We start from the raw sequence: 16,230 nt of genomic DNA, 5'->3' as shown, positions 1-16,230 counted from the left end.
CTTTTCATGTTTCGTGGATTGCATTTTTGTGGGATTGATAATCGTTAACTTTTCTATTCTTCTTTTTGTAGATGTGTAACATATACCAGCAACACTAAACTAGCGCTGCAACAGGCAGTCCACCTTCCAAAATCAGGTGGAATTTTACCAAAAAATCTTAGAAATATTGAATTCTTACGATAAATTAGTTTTCGCTAGGACCCTATATTGCTAATTGGTTCGGCTGAATTCAACTAGTTAACAAAGCTCTAACAATCAACTTTTCATCGACAATGATTTTAGTGTGTTATAATTCAGTTTATTTGATTCTTAAGTTCGATTTTTAAATATTTATAATAGCACAGTTCTATTTTCGATAAAATATGAAATATTGAAAAATTTGAACGCTCAAACCCGTTGACGTTATAAGTACTAGCCAATTTTCAGCGCAAATGTATGTTTTTTTGGGTCCAGCGCAAACATTTCAGATCGAGCTAAAGTCGGGCGTCATATTTGGTTCGAGCTAAAGTGCAGCATCAACTTTTGGTCTGAACCTGGGAAATCTTACTATGATATTATGCTATCTAAATTGTAGGCCAAAGGGCGCCAGCGGAAAGGATCCTTCAACTCTTAATTGCAAACATTCAATTGCCGAATAGTCCGGTTCGAATTCTGCGCCGACGCGTCTTTACATCTATATTATACTTTTTCTTAAAGCTATACATCACCATGATTTGATTTATTCGACTGGATCAGCTGTGCACATAGCATTTGCAAATCACCTTTCTCAATCAGTATAACATTTTTGTTACGTTTATTCATTAAACATAGTAATTGAATTGTGGAATGTTCATTTTGCGCGCGTTACAAACTACGTGAACAGACTTGTGCATATCTGCATTTAAGAAATCACCTTTTGAAGCTTACGTTAATTGGTTAGTTCTGTTTCTTGTTATCGTTGTTCAGAGAACGTTTTGAATTTTTCAATGTGCTGACCCCTTTTTTGAAGAAGGTAAGTCGAAATGACGTAAGTTTTTTCAAAATGGATAAAATTTTAGATAAAACGATTCAATTACAATCAATTTGGACCGTCAAACTACATTATGCGCAACTTAACATTTCGCATCTTCCGTGTGTAACACGAACAAAACGCAGACTTGCATTCTTTAAGTACGTTTATTTTACCGTTTTATTGGGTGCTATGAAAATTGGCCGACAGGGCGTTTAGCCGACAAAGAGAAAATGAGAAAGGGAGGAGGGGGGGGGGGGGTTGCGACCACAGATATACCTTCGTTACGCTAGTTGATGAAAAAACTGCGGTATATTTGTCCGCTTACGAAATAGTGATTTAAATTGGCCAATCACAGCTTCAGAATTAGTTTTATCACTCATTTTACTTAAATTGTCGGCTAAATTTCTCATTTTTTGGTTGTCGGCTAAACGCCCAGTCGGCCAATACGACGGCCACCGTTTTATTGGGTCACTTTTCAGATAGGAGGAACAAGCCCAAAGTTAGCCGACGTAAACGCAAGCCTAAATAAGCACTTATTCTCCAGAAATAATATTTTAATTATTACAATTTCTATGGTAGTTACGATTTCTAACATTTGTTGAATTATTCCGATAAATCGAAAAAAGCTACATCATAGCTACAGTTAAACTCACTTAACTATCGGCTTGTTTCACCCGTAATCCCGATAAGCAGTTAATTGTCTACAGTTCAGCAGCATTTATCGTCGATTTTTTTAAAAACGGAACTTAAAATACTGGCCAACAAGGAAAAACAGAAATTTAGCTGATAGCCCCATTGTGATTGGTGACTAAATCTGACTGGTCAAAATATTGTTAATTCGTCGGACCATTGGAATTGGTATGCCGTCGGGTTGTCAGCTTAATTTCTCATTTTTGGTTGTCGGCTAAACCCCATATCGGCCAATTCGACGATCGCCTAAATAATTGATTTGAATAATTAACTAGACAGTTTATAAAAATGTGTTTTGAAAATTATCCTTCCTTCTAGGCCTGATATTTTCACTTTTTGATGTTAGATGTTTTAGTCGGTGGCCGCCGTATTGGCCGACAGGGCGTTTAGCCGACAACCAAAAAATGAGAAATTTAACCGACAATTTGAGTAAAATGAGCAATAAAACTTATTCTGAAGCTGTGATTGGCCAATTTTAAACACTATTTCGTAAGTGGACAAATATACCGCAGTTTTTTCATCAACTAGTGTAACGAAGGTCAATCCGTGGTCGGACCGTATTTTACCGCATCTGGCCATGCCACGCGGGCCATGGCCATGCCTCAGCGGCCCGTGGGACTTGATTTGAATCTATCACAACCGAACTACTGAGACTTTTATGGACCAATTTATGGACCAATGAGACTTTTATGACCAATTATGATAAAATTGTCGGCTAAATTTCTCATTTTCTTGTCGGCTAAACGCCCTGTCGGCCAATTTTCCTAGCACCGTTTTAGACAATTAATAATTGCGCCCTCCAATTTCCCATTTTTTGGTAGATTGAATATGAAACCAATGCTTACTGCAAAGTTATTGGAGTCAAATTTTTCAGCAAAATAGGTCATATAACTTGACACCAATAATAAGCATGGAAAATTTTATATACACAATATATAATATGGTGAAAATTTGTACGGCGAGCATTTATTCCTTCACTTATTGTAGGAAATATGGAATGAAACAGCAGCGTATATTAATACATACATATAGCCTACTGCATAGTATTTAAGGGCGGAAAATACCACACGTACACACATTCAACACACGCTGATATGTGCGTACGCTTTAACTCTTTTCACTTTCAGCACTCACTTGTACGCGTTTGTTCTACTTTTACGTTTACTTCACGCATTGTTGTTACTTCGTATCAAAAGCGTTTGTTTGTTCAACGCACTGTTAAAGACACAAGGCTGAAAACATTATCATATTCATTCCTTAGCAATTTGAATGCGTCTAGTTATTGATAGTTTGGGAAATTTATTCACACTTCAAAATTAAACGAGATTTAAAAGCAGCTTTAAATTACAGAATTTTGGATCATAAACAGTAAGTTTTTTTTTAATTTGGTTGTATACTCGCTGACAAAAGTAAACGCATTAAATTCAATTTTATACTGAAAGGCAAACGTAAGTTAGCGTCCACTATTTTCATGAAGTAAAAATTCAAGTTTTGTGGCAATACTCCAACTTAAAATCAAATTTCGAAAACAATTTTTTTTACCATTGCGTCAAAAAATTTGAGATTTTTTACTCTGTAAAACTAGAGAATGCTAACTTACTTTCGACGCTCAGTACACTTGTATACAATTTTCATAACTACGTCCCTGTTATAGTAGATACTACGTCCCTAATATAGACAGTTGTCAGTATTTCAAAGCGAAATGCAACACGAAAGTTTTTGGTTATTGATATCGAGTAGCATTTCACTTAACGTGTTCTAGACGCCTTACTCGGTGCCTTTTTCAATCGGTCCTTTTAAATAGGACTCTTAAAATCTTTTAACATTCTCATATAGTTTTTCTTAAAGGAAGTGGTTATCTCGATTTTTTAACAATTCTCAACCTGTAACAATAATTTTTGCAATTTAGCTTCCTTAAATCGAACTATACCTTCCCGTACCGAACTACAAGTCTAAATCAGTACTAGGCAAGTCTAAGTCCAAGTCTTATTTCGTCATTATACTCTGGTCATTGTGCTATGAAAAATGTTAGAATGAGATTAATACACTAGTTGACAAAATTAAAGGTTGATATCCCAATTTTATTTTTTAACTGATGGTTGCGTGCCATTCTGATTACCGAGTGTTGATTTTATATGAATAAACTGAAAAAATGATATACTTATATTGCTCTAAGTTCTATAAATTTTTTGTAAAAAAGGAGTTTAATTTCTCCGATTTGGACCATTTTTAATTTATTCTGTACGGAAAAAGTAAGTTAGCACCCCTATTTTCATGAAGTAAAATTTTCAGGCAATGTTACTCCCATTTTATGTCATATAAATCATATCTTAAATCATCTAAAGCAATTTATACCTCATTGATCTATTGATCTCCTACAATGATCCTCTCGTCTACCTATAAAATTGAGATAAATCTCAACGTTCATTTAACAGAAATCCCAATGTAAAGTTGAACTCCATTCAAGATTCATAGTAAAAAGAAAGTGGATCTTTTCAACAATTGCCCCCCTTTTGCAAAATGGGGGGGCTATTCTTGAATAGCATTTAAGCGAGCTATTTATTAACCAATCAGAGACGACTAATAACTTTCCACGCATGCACATACTATTAAATTGAATAGAATAAAATACACCGTGGTATAGCAATTAGCCGAACCGGAATACAAAGCGAAAAGAATTTCCGACTGGCGGGTCGGTGGGCGCGCTTCGCGCGCGTCGCGGCTTCGCCGCGATAACCGACCCGCGATTTCCGGATTACATCCCACAGCGCATGAGAGGCATGGCCATGAACAGCGGTCCGCAATTGCGCTTAAACTAATATTCGGCTATCTAAAGTGTAGGCTAAGTAATATTGTGGTAAAGTATAGCACAAAAGGGGAGGCGATTCTCTACTAGGTACAAAAGGGGGGGGGGGGCAATTGTTGAAAATATCCAAGAAAGTTGTCAAGATTTGATGTTTTCATGTTTGATCAATTATGGCTTAGTTTGCAATTTTGTTATGATGCTCTCGAACGAAAGCTTGAAGCAGTTTTTGTGGGGTTTGTGATAGCACATTGGTTTTTTACTTGGGTTGTCAACAGTTATTATAGTTCTCATTACGTCTCATATATATTTCTATAATTTTTTCGATACGGTTGTATTAGTAATGGTAATCGGTATTGGCAATTTTCCTACTTTTTTCTACTTTGCAGATGGTGATTGGTGCGCATTTTGGTTTTAAAATAATGGTTTTGGAAATATTAAGAGCTGCAAGAGTACTTCTGATCGTTTTGCTTCACTTTTCACAATTTCATTTTTCTGTTCCAAATTTTGGACACTTTTGTCTTTCTAACGGTTGTTTTTCCCATTGTTCCCTAATAAAGTATTCACAATGAGGAAAATTTGAAAACATTTGCAGAAAATTTGCACTAATCAAGCGTCTGAAAAGAAGGTGCTGGCATTGAAGTCACATTATTCTATGGGTCCTTTTTGAGTTACTGAAAAAGTTTAAGCTCTGGTTTTTCTGGATTCGTTTTCTCTCAACTTGTTCAGAGAGATGATAGCAAAAGTTTTTACATGAATAACGTTCACCATTTCCTTTTAGTTTTGCAATTATTTACAGCTGCAAGTTTATAAATTCGCAGCTCGGTTATGTTGTTTTTTGTTATTAATAGCCGCACAGCGATAGCTGGGGCTTTTATTGGCCTTATCTTGGTTTTTTTACAATTCAAAGAATTTGAATTGTATTGGGGCGCCGTCTTTTTATAAAGATCTGTGCACACATTTTCATGATTTTTGAAGTCAAATTGCAGTGATTTGGGTCACGCCGAAACAGGAAGTGGAGCGAAAAAGCAAGAGGTTGTGCTGCGTGATTTTTTTGTTCACTTGCGGCAATTTCATTTTTTTTACTGTTTTTTTCATTTTTCGTATCGGATTTTTATCTAAATGGTTTTTTTCCCAATCCATGCAATTCTGTCTTTTTTAGTCTGACCAATACTAATGAACTCGAAAGCGAGTGGTCTTGCTGCATAAATTTTTTGCTCCAAATTTAAAGCAGAGTGAGAAAACGGTGTTTGAACAAAAATTCGCCTTCTCGCTAGTGGTTTTTTCACATGCGGCAATTTAATTTTGATTTTTAACGTTTTTTCGATTTTTTGGATCGGATTTTTTTCTTAATGGTTTTCGCAATCCATTCATAGTCCGTTCTAGGTCTAGTTTTCTGGTTTGTTAATGAAAATTCTCTGAATTATACGTAAGGACCTGTCCTGCTATGTTTTTTATTTCGTCGTAGCGATTTTTGTTACGACCATATGACGTCACAACCACTTCAAATCTGCTTTTTGTTCTTTCATTCATGCAATTTCAACTGAAGTGCGTGTGTGACGTCATTTTTTGCCCTTAGTAGAGCAAGTTTTTTTGTTCATTCGCTTGATTAAATTTTTGATCACACTTGACTTACCTCACTCTCAAAAATGACTTCCTCACTTTAAAATGGACTTTTATCTACTTTTTTTTTCAATGTGATAAGGTCAAATGCGCGTGTGTCACTCTAAATGAAAGTTATTTGAGAGCAGCTAGTAGAGGCAGCAATAACTTATACAGATTTTTAAGTCAAAATATAACAGATCAGCCTTCAATGAAAAGACGAGTTTTTTTGGTCTGTCTTTTTTACTGTTTTTTTTATACTGCAGATCTACGAAGCTATTGCGGCTATTTTCTGGCAATCTGCCAGCTTTGTTTTTTCTATTTCTGTGTGTGATGCCATTTGTTGCACTTTTGAAGTGATTATGAGTTTGAATTGCATCATAGTTTTTTTTAAAAAAAATTTGTCGGACTTTTCAGTTTTAGCCTAAACAAAGTGCTATTTTTCGTTCGTTTCTCATTTTTATCTTTTTTTCTTTCCTTGTGTGCGTCTATGATAACTGTCATTTCTTCCGGAGCAAAATGTGTATCTTTCTATAAGTTTATATATTTTAATCTTTTTTAACAGCTACCGAAGTTCATTGCTTCCAAGAATAAGTGTTTTTAGTACTTCGAAACTATTTGTATGTTTCGAGCTAGGTCCACATTTGTTTGGGAGATAGATGCGTTTTTTCTTTTTTTTATCTGGCTTCAGTACTGCCCTGCACGGCTTGTTGTTGGTGGACGTTTTCAGTTACCTTCAGATTTTTGTTTTACTCATTTTTGATTGAATGGAATTCCATTGATTTTTAATTCTGCAAATTCTAGAAAAATGATAAAAAAATCTAGTTTGTAAATTGGCAGCTATATATAGAAAAAGCAGTAAGCTGAGGCTCTCGTGAAATATGTTCACCAAGCGTTTTAAAATTATTAAACTTTATGATCAAGTTGAAGATATGTCATATGGGACTCAACTCACTGCTTTGTGCATATAACTGGCAAACTTCAAACTGAGTTTTATCCCTAAAAAGTTCGCAATTTTTGTGATCTTTCTGTAATTTTCCACATTTCAAAGCAACTGAAGGTCTTTCGATTTAAACTGATTTCAATGTAAATTTTGAGATGACCAACAATTGCAATGTTACTGAAAATGCAAATCAAAACATGTGGTTTGCTATGTATTTTTGCTAATTGAACGTTTACTACTACTATTATGATGATGATGATGGGTGGGGCTTTTCCATTCTTTCTTCATCCATGAGTGTTTGTCAGTATCAGTAAGCCTGACAAAAGAGGAACGTCTTTAGCATCGTCTTGGGGTGTCCAGCGCCTCTCAGCCCCCGGAGGTACTGTATTAGCTCATTCGAAGCTTTCGTCGCCTGGTACCTGAAACACTTTCGAGCAGCACCGGGGCACAAATGTGGCATTCTATAGAGATCTCTTCATGTAGAGTGGACAGCAGATGTTTTGCGTTGCAACAGGCTGGATAGGTAAACAGTGGCATTTTGTCGATCAATAAGCTGAAAACGAATTCTCTGGACCACTGGAAAACAAACAGGTTTCTTCAGTAACTGATTTGTTATGCCAATAGGCGAGGGTTCAAGAATAAACCGAGCTGCCGCATTCTGTATCCGACGCAACTTTTTCAAAACACACATGATTTGTTACAAAGCAAACAAGATTGCAATAATCCAAGCAAGAGAGGATAAAAGATTTTGATAGCCCTTTCCGCTGCTTGAAACCCAGGAACTTGTGATTAGAGTACAACTTCCGAAGTTGAAGATAATATTGTCGGCACACATTATCTTTTTGAGGCTCAAAAGTCCATGTATTTCCCAAGGCAATGTTTTTCCCAATACTTCTATGGTCCTAATGCAGCAAACGTCGATCGTTTTTTATGAAGGAATTGACATCAGTTTTTATCATGGATCACTTTGAGCTTCAGACTTGCCATTTCGTCAACAATCATAGTCATTGCAATGTTGATTTCATCGAGGTTCTCGTCAAACTCAAACATAATTTCACTATCATCGGCGTAAACGTGATAGGGAATTTTCAATTCAAACAATTTTTTCTCTACTGGGGCTAGATAGAGACTAAATAGAATGGGTCCATATAAAGAAACGTGCGGTCTTTCAAGTAAAGATCTGTCGTGTCGTTAAGTTAAATTTCGAAGAACTTCAGGACCGTTTATAAAAACTTATATTTGCTTTTCAGAATGAATAACAATATCTAATTGCACAGCATCGAAGGCCGAGGACAAATGCAGTGGTAGTAGAAGCACAACTTTCTGCTGTTGAATATTTTTCTGGTTAGTCTCCAAGCAGAAAATCACCGAGGTTTCAGTTGAATGGCTTTTTCTCTACGATGATTGGTGAATAGGCAAAAGGCTATTGGCTAGAGATGGTTTTCCATTTGACCAAGGAACACTTTTTCGATAATTTTTGCCATGGTGCGAATGTGTGTCTCAGGTCTAATTTATCAGCTCACTGAATTCCTCTCTTTTTTGTAAAGAGGCGTAATCACATCATGCTCTAAATTGTTGGAAAAATGCCAATGCCCAGAGCGCAATTGAAAGCATCCTTAAAGATAACTCGAAAGGTTTTGATAAGGTGATTCAGTACAGAAGCAGGTATGTCTTGTGGCTCACTTTCGTTTGAAATTGAGCAGATTCTTTTTCCAAAATAGCAATATCATGGGCCAAAAACTCAGTGCACAAAACGCGGGGTGTATCTCCAATAGGAGGTATGGAACTGTCAGAACTTTCTCATATTACAGCTACTTTTGTGGACAGGGAGTTAAACTTGTAGTCTAACTTAGACGCGTCTTTATGTTCAAGTAACGTCAAAGTACGTTTTTTTTAAAAAAGACTCAATTGTCTGGAAACAAATTTTCCTAGAATGATTTTGGAGTCTCTTCGAAAGGTAATCACTTCGCTTTCTGGGCAGGAGTTTTCCGTAAAAAAATGAATGTGACTCAAAGCGTACTTCATTTTCTGTACTGGCATTTTTGCGTAACTTCCAAGCCTGCGCCTCAATCTCTTGGCGGACACGCATTCATTGTCAAAGTGTTTGGGGCAATTCGCGTGTACTTCAAATGACTTGAAAGGAACGAGAGTCTTTCTATGGTGTTCCAAAACTTTGTTTAAGGTGGAAAAAAGAGTGTACTAATGTTGCTTCGTCTTCACCCAACATGATGCCAGATTTTTCTTTCTAATTCTTCTTCGTATAGATAAGAAAATTTGGAAAATTCTCCAATTTCCAGCTGTGTTCTTCTTTGAAGTCTTTTTTGTGCAGGGTAAAGCTAGCAGACAAAATAAATACTTAATGCATAATTATCAGACGGCATATTTTTCTCAATGTTTAATCCCGACATTTTTTTCATAGGATAAATTTAGACCTAAAACACTGCCTTTTTTAGTGGCTGAGTCGTCAACAAAGCTGAGCAAATAGTTCATTGACCAAGGATAGCAATTTTATACTATTTGGATTCTCTTGTTCAATGGTATGTGGAAATCTTCCATAACATTACACTTCTCATAGTTAAGGCCAGTCAACGTTAATAAATCTGATAATTCGTCAACAAAACAAATAATCGAACCAGTGTGTGTGGTCTGTAAATAACAATAAAGAGATGCAATTTCCGACCCAGATTAACTTCAACACATGAATACTCCCGAACATAGGAAATTTGTTCAGAAACGACAACTTTGAGACTGTCTTGAAGAAGAGAGAAATCCCACCACCCCGAGGCTCTCTCCGCTTTGTTGACAGCTTCATATATAGAACCAGCTACTAAATCTATACAACATTGGGTGAAGTCAGTGAGCCAGGTTTTTGTAACTGCAAATCGTGTAAAGGGGTAGGAATCTGAATATACTCTTGCTTTGATGCAGATTGACCTTGCATTCCACAAGCGGCATACATACTTCTGCTTTTGTAGCCACGTTTGTTCTGACGTTGACGTTGTTTTAAGTGTCTGTAGCCAGCAATGAGCTACCTCATTCAGGAAATATTGGCGGAGGATAACATTCTTAGGCCAGTTTTCACTTCGTTCAACTGCTTCCAATTTTTCTTCAGGGAGAACAATGTGGAATAATTGTGATTTGTTACGCCTTGGTAATTCACGGAAGCGATTGGTTAGAAAGTTTGATAATTACTGTAGATCATCATGATATCAGTAGTGACAGTTTCCGAAACAACGGCTGATGAAATGTTGCCGTCGAGGCGTAACTTTGGCTTCGGTTTTACACTTCGGAGTTTGCATCTAGCTTTTTAACTTGGACAACCATGACTTCATTCACCGACCGTTTTCTTTTCGTTGAGTTATCGCCGCGTAAGGAGGTAGTGCCATATTTGCGTTTACTGTTGTTCATGGTGACCAATTGTTTAGCCGGGTTAACAGGAAATGTTTTCGAGGTGTTGAATTTCTTCATGATATGAGGTTGATGAGTCAATCTCAGTATTTACAGTAAAGACTTTGTCTAGTTTTGGTTTAATAAGTTGCTTCAGGTCCGCTAAGTCAGTTTCAATTTTGTCAATCTTATTCAGTTTGGCCTTCAAGTTTGAAAGTATATCAACAATACTTAGTTTCGAGCAGTTGGGGCACATCCACCTAACGCTTCACATTCCGGTTAAAAGTCGAAGGTCTCACATTTCGTACAGAGTCGAGCAGATGCCTACAGGAAAAAGGTAGTTGAGTTCCCATCCAGCAAATCTTGACACAACAGGCAGGCTTCACTGGGATGACCACGGCCGGTCCCCATCATCATATTCAAAGCTATTTAATGAGTGTGTTTCTCAAATTTTTATCTTCATCTATTTAAAAATAGTCGAAGCTATATCTTATTCGTCAGCCATCTGATCACAGTTTGAAGGCTCAAAAGAGTGACTTAATGCTGACATTAATTGAAAGCTATTAATGAGTGTATGTTTCGCAATCTTCGTTTTCATCTATTCAAAAATTGTCAAAGGTATGTATTCTTCAGTCATTTGATCACAGTTTAAAAACAGTGAAATATAATGCTCTTTTAAGTAATTAACTCTGACCTGCAATTGAGTTTCTGTGCGGTACGCCATTTCTTACCCCATTCGATGGGACTGCTAGGCCTGTTGTTCAAAAGTTCGTTGACTTATCTCACTCAATAACTGACTTGAGCTGACTTCGAATATAAATTCAAATTTTTGACTGAGACTAATTGGAATTTAATTGGGTGTACCTAAACTCTGAAAAAAATTGTGCTGCTTTACTTAAGGGTTCTGAGTTGAAATACATTGACGGTTAAAATTAAGTTAGCAACATATAGTTTTGGTCCTCTACTTTAATGCTCTAGCCCACCTATGAAATTCAATTAGTATGCATTGGTAACACACCAGATACATCAATGTTAAATTGACCAGATACACCAATATTTAGTTGAATGTTATTTTGAATTGAAACGGGTAAACTTGATGTATAATGAACGGCAAAAATAAGTTGTTTTAACTTAATTTTGCCGTGCAGTATACATGAAGTTCGCCCATTTAAATTCAAAATAACATTCAACTAAATATTGGTGTATCGTCAACTTAACATTGATGTATCTGGTGTGTTAATAATGCATATTAATTGAATGTTCTAAAAATGTAATATTTGAGGCAAAATTACTTAAACTTGAAATCACATTTTGAAAGCATATTTTACACCATTTATCCCCTACACTAGTACTCTGGCCTAACTATGAAATTCACTTAAAGGCAACGTTCCTTTATCAGAAATCCCAATGTAAAGCTGATGAACTCCATCCAAGTTTCATAGTGAAAAGAAAATTGTCACAAGATGTGATTTGTTTTCAAGTTCTTTCAATTATGGCAAAGTTTGCACACTATTTGAACATTTGAGAGAGAAAAGATGTGCAAAAATTTAGATCTTGTGACAAATTTGTGTTTACTGTTAATATTGGATGAAGCTCAGCAACTTCACATGGGTGTTTCTGGCGAGTGAACGTTGCGTTTTATCGGAATTTCACGGGTAGGCGAGAGTACTAGTCTAGGGGATCAATGGTGTAAAAATTGTTTTCAAAATGTGAGTTAGGAATAATTTTGCTTCATAATTGGAGTTTACTTCGTGAAAATGGGGGGGGGGGGGTGGTAAATTACTCTTGTCGTTCAGTATATTTGCATTGGCGGTAAATTTATAGAGAAAAAAACGCGAACAAATTGTGATTTCGCGTTAACTTTTTTCTTGCAAAGTTTTAATTGGAAGTTCGCCAGGTTCACATCGGTGTTTCAAGTAATGGTTACGTGACTCTGCTTGAAGTCGCTGAGAATTTCTGGCCTTTATCGAGGAGAACCGCGAAGCGGTTAGAGATATTAAGTCGGAGTTTCGGAAGTGACTTCTACAGATTCACGTAACGATGCTTAAAACACGAAACGCGCGTTTTAAAATGACGAAAGTCAACGAAAGTCTATTTCTGCCTAAATAGGATCTGGCATTTAAATTTCTGACACCAGACTGTCGGCATTTTAAAATGTGCTCGTGAGTGTTATAAGTAGAGTACTATTACGTATGATGTTATTTACATATGTAGTCTGGAGCACTAGTGTAGGGTATGAATTTTGTAGAAATTGTTTTCGAAATTGGATCGCAAGTTGCAGTAATGTTGCGTAAAAAGTTCAAATTTTACTTCGTTATCTTCGACGTTCAGTTTATATCCAGAGTTCAGTATATATATGTTGAGAGTTCAAAGTTAGAAATACTTTTACGAACATCAATTTTGTTCTGGGCTGAAAGGATTTTCTGTTTCATTCTGTTTCATTAGCAGGCCTGTTGCGCGGCTATTATCTGTCGGTTATATTCTTTTTGTTGATGAAATGTAATGTAACCTTAAATCTTTTGAAATTGGCAGTGATAAATTTAGAATTTTACGATGGGGCCAGTATCTACGCATTTTAAATAGAATAAACCACACCACCTTTTGGTCTGTACTCTTATCAAACAAATCGATTGTGCAAATGATCACGCATCATTTATTACTATAAACCATCATAGTGAGCTACTTATGTTTAGATGAACCTTGAATTTAGCACGATGAGTGTCCTGCGTATTGCAAATTGACGCAACAGACCCTAATATAGTGAGATAATTGTTCGCCTGGGTCTTGCTCTGGTTGCTGTTCTAAAGAATGCCCCCTCATAATTCTGACAGTCACGGTGCATATGGCGTTTCATCATCAAAAGAGCAACCAGGCAGCCTTCATATTCAGTCAGATTTCGGTGGTAACTGGAGCGAAAGTGAGGTTAGCGTCGAGCCTAAGTTGCTGAAACTTTTTGAAACATTTTTTTGAAAACAGAAGAAATTTGGTTTTATGAATCAATATTCGAAGTCAAAGTTAAGGTGCGTTTGAAATTGACATGCAAATCTTTGTTAGATCTGCAATATTTGTGAAATTTTGTAGAAAAGCAGTCGTTTTCAAGTAGAATTAGTCGGAAATTCAGAATAGAAAATGTAAATTGTGAATCGGTTAATATTCAGAAAATGAGTTTAAATTAGTTTTTGTCTACAAAAGATCATAACAGTTTAATGATGACGGAAAATTTCTCGTGCTGCAAGTAATGAATATTTTATAAGAAATATTATGTTGCGTCGTTCTTATTCTCGTTGTGAAATGTGTACCATTCTTACATCATTTATTTCCTTCCTTCCAGCCCCTTGCTTTTTCATGTGGATTTTAACCTGTGAACAAAATCATGCAAATTTTGAGTAGGTTAACTCAGATGGGAACACATGGAGCCCTTTATCTACGCCCGCGGCAGAGAAACCTCCCGGATGTTCAGACAGGTATCTAAGCAGAATGGGCTCTGCTGCTCCTGATGAATTGGACATGGGCATCGGCGAAGGTACAAGATCCCTCATATCTGTAATGGATGAAATATTTAGTGTAGCTCTGAGGATTTATTTTCATGAAGTCGTTGATCTGTTATTTAAAAATAAGCTTTGAAAAAGAATCAATTTTTTGTGTATCTCTTATTCAATGTAAACATATTTTCTAAATTTAAATTTCGGACTCATGAATATTACCTACTTTAAGTCGGGTCTGCTATAACCTTTCCTTTTTTGAAGCTTAAAAACTGGACAATTGATCCACCGTTGCAGTCAAAATGCTAACAAGAAACCGCTGAGATCATGCTTTTGTGTTCAGATGTAGAAACCGCCATTACACTGCGATCGCCGAACGAACCCCCGCCTTCAGTATGGTCTCAGCTGCTAGGGTCTCTATTTGCATTTATGAGTGTAGCTGCAGTCAGTGCCAACACCCTTGTCATCAAACTCAACCCAGAAATTACTGTCGCATGGTTCCTATTATGGCAGGGTAAGCACTGTGACAATCTGATATTCTGCTAACGAAATTAGCATCTAACAACTTCAGAGCTCAGAGGAGTTGAACCAACGAATTCAGGGGTGCAATCAAAAGTGCTATCGTTAAACCAAAAGCTACGCTGAAAGATGTAACTCTATGGGAAAACCTGCAAAACTTCGTACCAAACAATCACGTACAACTGAAGATTTTGTAAACAAGTCAAAAAACAAATAAGTCAACCTTTTAGTCTCAAATCATATCTCTAGCAACGATTCATTATGCATTTGCTTCCCTAACATCCAGTAGGTGGTTTGTATAGTCTTCATACAAGTTTTTCACGAAATATGCATCAATTTTCAAATTTTTAGCAACTTCTAAATTTTCCGGAAAAAGCTTTAATCTCGACTTCAAAATCGCCCATAAATTGTCATTCAATACAATTCTGGAATATATGCTGACCAAGATTATACTTTCACTCCCTTTCTTGGAAGAAATTGCCCACAATCATTTAGTTATGCACAATAGCATAATCTTGTCGGAAGATAAGCTCACGAAAGTTAGTTTTTCGTGGTAATTTCCCATAATTTCCAAAGACAATGAAGAACTTATATTTTGGACACCTAAAACGCAATTTCTGTCCATCCGATTCTTTTGTATCCTAAAACTTAAGTGATTGCGTGTCCGAACTCATTTTTATTTTGTTTTGTCAAGATATCTATATATTAATTCAACGTCGACAGAGAGCCACTGAAAACCATGTCTAAGGGCCTATCTGAACATGTTTTAACGGCCCTGAAACATGGTTTTCTGAGAAAGCAACTGACAACAGTCGGGTTTGAACCTGGGTCTAGGGGCTGAGAAGCGGAAGCGCAATGAGTTGAGCTAAGGAGCAGGTGAGGCGCGTATTTTATCGGGAGTTTTGTCTTTTTTTTTCCATTTCGCTCCTTTTTGCACACATTTTTTTGCTCCATGTCTTTCTTCCTGTGACTATATATCTATTTCTATATATTAAACGTAATGCGAAAACCTATACCACCGTGTTTAAGCTTTTAATCTTCAGATGTTTTAAGGCCTCTTAAAGATGCAGCAAAGCGTCTTGTATGCATTTTAAGGTCAATGGCTGAAAAGCTGCTGTTGCCAAAAGAGTCAACGACCAGAAAGCTATCTATGCCATAAAGGTCAATGACTGAATAGGCGTGGATGCAAATATAGGTCATTGACCGAAAAGCTGCCAATGACCGAAAAGCTGCGTGGGCCAAAAGGGTCAACGACCAAATAACTTCGGATGCAAAAATGGGTCAATGACTGAAAAACGCAAACGCACAATACAAAATGAATCCATTTATTACACGAAAATAGTCCATGAATGAAATGTGCTGATGCATCACTGATGTTGACAAAATAAGATTCTTTAAGTAAAGGTCAATTACTGAAATGAAATCGAAGATGGAAAATTGTTCGTATAAGATGATTTTAGTTAGCTAGGTAGTAAGGCCGCAGTGACAAGCTTTTGTGTAACGTTTTAAAATTCTCCGTATCATAGATTGATGCGTTTCTTCTAAGCGGAACTTATTACGCAAATTGTTTGCGTGACCGATTCGGTTTTTTAAATATATTGCTTCATTTTTTTCAATTTTGTTTGAACTCAGACTCATAAAAGCATTAAACAAAATTGAAAAAAATGAAGCAATATATCATTTAAAAAACCAAATCGGTCACGCAAACAATTTGCGTAATAAGTTCCGCTTAGAAGAAACGCATCAATCTATGTTACGGAGAATTTTAAAACGTTACACAAAAGCTTGTCACTGCGGCCTTACTACCCAGCTA

General features: G+C 36.4%; 1 protein-coding gene across 6 annotated transcripts in view; it reads left to right on the top strand.

Annotated features, from left to right (window-relative positions):
• Positions 1 to 827: 827 nt before the first annotated feature.
• LOC142351140 (uncharacterized) overlaps positions 828 to 16,230 on the top strand; it is a 60,651-nt gene continuing 45,248 nt past the window's right edge. The window contains exons 1-4 of one of the 6 annotated variants that reach the window (XM_075403249.1): positions 828 to 914; positions 13,110 to 13,338; positions 13,807 to 13,939; positions 14,242 to 14,412. In XM_075403249.1, the coding sequence (XP_075259364.1) occupies positions 13,225 to 13,338; positions 13,807 to 13,939; positions 14,242 to 14,412 (418 nt within the window). In that variant the 5' untranslated portion in view covers positions 828 to 914; positions 13,110 to 13,224. Of the gene's footprint in view, positions 915 to 938; positions 992 to 2,756; positions 3,050 to 3,111; positions 3,130 to 13,109; positions 13,339 to 13,806; positions 13,940 to 14,241; positions 14,413 to 16,230 lie in introns of those variants that run through there. The other 5 variants (XM_075403254.1, XM_075403250.1, XM_075403253.1 and 2 more) reach the window with 5 other exon arrangements.

This window comes from Convolutriloba macropyga, chromosome 12, assembly GCF_964194025.1.
Source record: "Convolutriloba macropyga chromosome 12, txConMacr16.3, whole genome shotgun sequence".
NCBI classification, from domain to species: domain Eukaryota; kingdom Metazoa; phylum Xenacoelomorpha; order Acoela; family Convolutidae; genus Convolutriloba; species Convolutriloba macropyga.
This window is presented reverse-complemented; position numbering and strand designations above follow the sequence as displayed.